General features: G+C 32.5%; 1 protein-coding gene across 3 annotated transcripts; it reads left to right on the top strand.

Annotated features, from left to right (window-relative positions):
* The first annotated feature begins 62 nt into the window (after nucleotides 1-62).
* Cyt-b5 (Cytochrome b5) lies at nucleotides 63-4,706 on the top strand. 3 transcript variants are annotated; one of them, XM_029319959.2, is made up of 7 exons: nucleotides 63-442; nucleotides 1,240-1,368; nucleotides 1,456-1,544; nucleotides 2,065-2,347; nucleotides 2,610-2,738; nucleotides 2,820-2,893; nucleotides 3,838-3,900. In XM_029319959.2, the coding sequence occupies exons 1-7, from the start codon at nucleotides 284-286 to the stop codon at nucleotides 3,857-3,859; spliced, it is 885 nt and encodes a 294-aa protein (XP_029175792.1). In that variant the 5' UTR covers nucleotides 63-283; the 3' UTR covers nucleotides 3,860-3,900. The 3 variants fall into 3 exon arrangements, with proteins under 3 accessions (XP_029175792.1, XP_029175791.1, XP_085338496.1); XM_029319958.2 differs by having other exon boundaries at nucleotides 69-442; nucleotides 3,876-4,706; XM_085482370.1 differs by lacking the exons at nucleotides 63-442; nucleotides 1,240-1,368; nucleotides 1,456-1,544 and adding an exon at nucleotides 1,832-1,977 and having other exon boundaries at nucleotides 3,876-4,706.
* Nucleotides 4,707-5,260: the final 554 nt, after the last annotated feature.

A 5,260-nucleotide genomic window follows, 5' to 3' on the forward strand; every position in this document is an offset into this window, starting at 1 on the left:
CTTGAGAAGCGATCTGCGTTTGAAATCGATGCAAAAAGTCTGGAGAATTTTTAATTTATTCTTTCTGAAATCGTGCCGAAGAGCACAAATATAATAAACCGATGATAGTACGAAATTATCAGTGTCGATCAAAAACGCAGACCGAAAGGTCACCTGAGTCTATCCGAGTTCGCGGAACACGCAATAATCAACGCATTGTTGCTTATATCTTATTACAACGAATGTGCATGTCTACTTGAAAGTCGTACAGAAAGGAGTACGGAATTGCGGAAAGATTGACGGAATGGCAACTAAGGACGTAAATAAGGATGTTGAGGACTATATCGTCCCTTCGGGAAGCAAGCTGTTTACGAAGGCACAAGTAGCTAAGCATAACGATCCCAAGGATACGTGGATCATCATTCATAATAATGTTTACGATGTTACGTCCTTCCTCGATGAGGTTCAATTTTTTCACTTCTTTCCAAACAATAAACTATATATACCGGGTGACTCGCGTTTTACACGTTAATGGGAGATTCCTGAGACAATTTGGAGACGATTTTTCCTCAGCGAAAATGATAAGAAAGGTCATCATTTTTTTAATGTTCATAATTTTTTAAATCGTGTATCTATCCCAGATAGCACCATGTCTAAAATGCACGCATAAGTCATCATTAAGAAATCTTTAAGACATCTTTAAGACATCTTTAAGAAATCTTATGATATGATATCCCAAAGACATCTTGAAAACATCTTAAAGATGTCTTATGGGTGCATTTTGGACATGGTGCTATCTGGGATATAACTAAGCCTTAAATTAAAATTCTATTACAGTACCCTTTACTTGAAATTAACTAAAAAAATATAGTTTTGTTAATGATTTATTTTTACAAGGCTTAGTTTACAGAAAAACTTTTATTTTCAATCATTTATAACTCAAAAATTATTGGTGCCTGGACATTTTCACTGAGGAAAAATCGTCTCCAAATCGCCTCAGAAATCTCTCATTAACGTGTTAAACGCGAGTCGCCGGACATCCTGTATAGACCATGTTATATATCAACTGATTACTTTCACAGAGTCTCTTTGTTATTTTGAATGCATACTTAAATGTCGATTTTCGTATCTTATTCGTTCAAGTTATTAATAATTTGCTGGAAATCTAATGTTTAGTCTGATAAAAATATGTTTGATATATTGCTCTTCACTTTTCTTGTAAATTGTTTGATATATTTATATTATTTATATTCTGTATAGCATCCTGGGGGCGAGGAGATACTCGTGGAACAAGGTGGGAACGATGCCAGTGAGCTATTTGAAGATATCGAGCACTCTATTGATGCAAGAAAACTTATGAATTCGTTTAAAATTGGAGAATTGATAGAAGTAAGAAAATGTTATATTATTTTAAAAAATGAATATTTTTCTCTTTCATTCTTATTGTTAAAAAATATATATCTGATCTGAATTTAGGAAGAAAAGAGGTATCAAAATGTTGAAGAAATAGAGAGCGATTGCTCCAGTCAGTTCAATGAAGCTTCTAAGGAAGAGAAATCTAATAAGTATGATCCCTTTTTTTTAAGCCCAAAGCATCTAATTTCTAAAGACCGTATCACAAACAAGCCTCGCGAGTTGATTGGCTGCTGTTGGGGTAAACTTTTGAAGCCCTAGAAATTCCCTAGGCGGCAGCCAATAGCGAGACTCTTTTTGGGCGACCCATGAACAATGGCGTAGCAATCTAGCCTCGCTATTGGTTGCTGCCTGACGCGTCCTATCTGCATGAATCTGTAGCAACTTTCATGTGGACAGAACTGTACGATCGTGTCGCTGTCAACCTCGCGCGGTGTCCTTGAGAAGCTATCCGCGCTTGAAATCGTGCAAGAAGCTTGGAGAAGTTTCTATTCATTCTTCCTGAAATCGTGCCGATCAGAGCAAATATAATAAACCGATGGTAATACGAAATTATCGGTGCCGATTAGAAACGCTGACCCAAAGGTGACCAAAGTCTATCAAAGTTCGCGGAACACAATCGACGCATTGTTGCTTATCTTATTACAACGGACGTGCATGTCTATTTGAAAGTCGTATAGAAAAGAGCACGGAATCGTGGAAAGGTGCTGAGTCAGTCGTCGCAAATCGTCATTCGGAGAAGAGTCGTAAATCTTTCTGGGGAGGACGACTTTGGAAGGAACATCCAGCGATTCACGAAATGGCAACTAAGGACGTGAAGGATGTTAAGGACGATACCGCCTCATCGGGAAGCAAGCTATTTACGCGGGCAGAAGTAGCCAAACATGCCGATCCCAAGGATACGTGGATCATCATTCATAATAATGTTTACAATGTTACTTCCTTCCTCAACGAGGTTCAATTTTTTCACTTCTCTCCAAACAATAAACTAGACCATGTTGTATCAACTGATTACTTTCACAGTGTCTTTGTTATTTTGAATACACTTAAATGTCGATTTTTGTATCTTCATTCAAGTTAATTTGCTAGAAATCTAATGTTTAGTCTGATAAAAATATGTTTAATATATATTCACTCTTTATTTTTCTTGTAAGTTGTTTGATATATTTAGATATGTTTGTTATTTGATTTATTTATATTATTTTTATTCTGTATAGCATCCTGGAGGCGAGGAGGTACTCTTGGAACAAGGTGGGAACGATGCCACTGAGCCGTTTGAAGATATCGGGCACTCCACTGATGCAAGACTAATGATGGAGTCGTTTAAAATTGGAGAATTGATAGAAGTAAGAAATTTTATATTATGTTTAAATTAATTTTATTTTATTTTCATTCTTATTATTAAAAAAATATATATCTGAATTTAGGAAGAAAGGACAAAAGATAATGAAAAAAAAGAGAGAGATTGGTCCAGTGGAGGTGCTGACGAAGACAATTCTAGGTATGATCTCTTTTTCATTTGCATATCATGCAAATTTTACTAAGACTTATTGTTAAACACTAACAATTCTAACATTTCAGATTTTCTAGATAGGCATACTTTTTATAATTAATCATTTTTGTCGTTTCCCTCTTCCCAAAGGAGCTTTTTAAATTCAGTGAATTCTCTCTTTCTTTATTTTCTCTGTTTCTATCCTCTCTTTCTTTATCTTCTCTTTTTCTATCCTCTCTTTCTTTATTCTGTCTCTCTATTCTCCTCTCTCTATCCTCTTTTTTTCTGTCCCTCTATTTATTTTTTTTTTAATTTTATTTATACAGATAGTATGAACATATAAACTCTGTAAAACAAAAAATATCATAAATATTTTATTGAATTTTATCTACTAAACTAGGAAACTTTTATATTTGCATATTTTACAAGAGTGTAATAATTATTACAATTGATAACTTTGCATCCTTTTTTATGTTAAAAAACTACCAAAAATTTCAAATTTAATTGCATCATATTATATAAACTTATATAGTTATATAAACTTCATACTTGTTTATCATATTTTAATATCACGTGAAAATTTATGAATACTTATAAATAATAATATTTTACAAGTCATTTTATAAATGTTAATGCTTTATTTGCATTATCTAACAACATGCGGAAGCATATCTTTTATTTTGTATAATTGTAAAACTCCAGTTTTTTTACGCTTTTATTTTTTTCTTGTTTTCCAAAAAATTTTTTTATCTATATTTTACTTTTATTGTTTTTTATATTTTTTTATATATTTTTAATTATCTTTTTCTTTTTTTTTTATCTGTAGAATAGCTCACTTGTGTTTCATAATTTTCACATCTGCAAAACTTTAGTTAATACAAAGTGTTCATACTATCTAAATTGACAAAAACTGAAAGTTTGTTTTTTTTAAGTAATATCATGTGTAAAAATAGTCGATGCTGCATCGTGATGTGATGATTGGCAATTGCAGTTCTTGGCGGTCCTGGTTGATCCCGATCGCCCTTGGGGTGCTCGCGACCCTCGTCTATCGCTACTTTATCAGCTCACATTAAGGCGTTGCGACCTGGATCTTTTTCTTCGCGTTATTTACTTGTTACATACATGTATATCGATATCTATCGCTATATGATCGATTGTTGTACATTTTATCCGAAATGTATGTCGCACACTTATATTATAATTGTTTTCTATAAACCAAATAGCATTTGCTGGCCTAGCAGTTGAACCGTGAGAGAAAGAGAAAATGGCCAACGATGTATTATATAATATGCAAATAACGCGCATTTATATATTTATATGTATACGCTTGTATACAGACTGGTATATATATGCATGTGTAACATGTAGCGTTCGTACGCGACATTGTTCTCCGAAATTTGTGACGAAATATACTAATTTAATTCCTTAGAAAGAAGAGCCTCCTCAAAAAAAAAACAAAAAAAGAAGTAAATCCCGTCCTTAAATCCTCGAGCGGTAAAATTGGTTTAGGCGCATACAAGAGGACGAAAATTATTTGCAAAACTGATACTATTATTAATCAAATTGTATACAAAGTATTTATTCAATTGATCTCTGATCATACTATTTGTACACCTTGCAGCAGATTTTTGTCGAGAAGGCTGCTTCAATCGTCAATCAAAAGAACAAGTGGCAATATTTGAAAAATAATACTTTTATATAACAAGTATATATATATATATATATATATATATATATATATATATATATGATGAAGAATTATATAATCATTTACTTATTTTTCTATCAATTTATGTACCAATAAAACGTGATGAAACTCGAACTGTAGTAGTATAATATCACGTGCAGTTATGTCATATATACATCGAAAGTTTATATGTAATATATAATTCAAAAATAGAGTAACAATATATATATATATATATACATATATATATAAGAAGTTTATAATAGTCTCAACTTTATAAATTGATTGATATCAAATTATATTTTCAAAATGGAAATAAATTTGCATAAAGGTTCATTAAATTACATTTTGTAAAAGAATTTATGCACCCAAAAATATATATATATATATATATATATATATATATATATATTATGTATATAAAATTCATAAAAATTAAGATTCTCTATTTAAAAAAAAAAAAAAAATGTGTAAGCATATTTATTTGAATTCGGACATGTGTAGGGAATCCGAGGAAACGCGCAACAGGGTAAGAAAATAAAGCGACCGGGATACTGCAAGAGGTGTCATCGACATCCCGTCGTAGACCAGCGATCCTGCTCCTGCACGCAGGAGGCGCGTGATAAGCGCGGGCTAACCGATGAAGGCTTCACACATGGAATAAGGATTCTCTCTCGGTGGCGTCGCCC

The sequence above is a fragment of the Nylanderia fulva genome, unplaced genomic scaffold (genome assembly GCF_048542155.1).
Source record: "Nylanderia fulva isolate GAGA-0341 unplaced genomic scaffold, ASM4854215v1 Scaffold20, whole genome shotgun sequence".
NCBI classification, from domain to species: domain Eukaryota; kingdom Metazoa; phylum Arthropoda; class Insecta; order Hymenoptera; family Formicidae; genus Nylanderia; species Nylanderia fulva.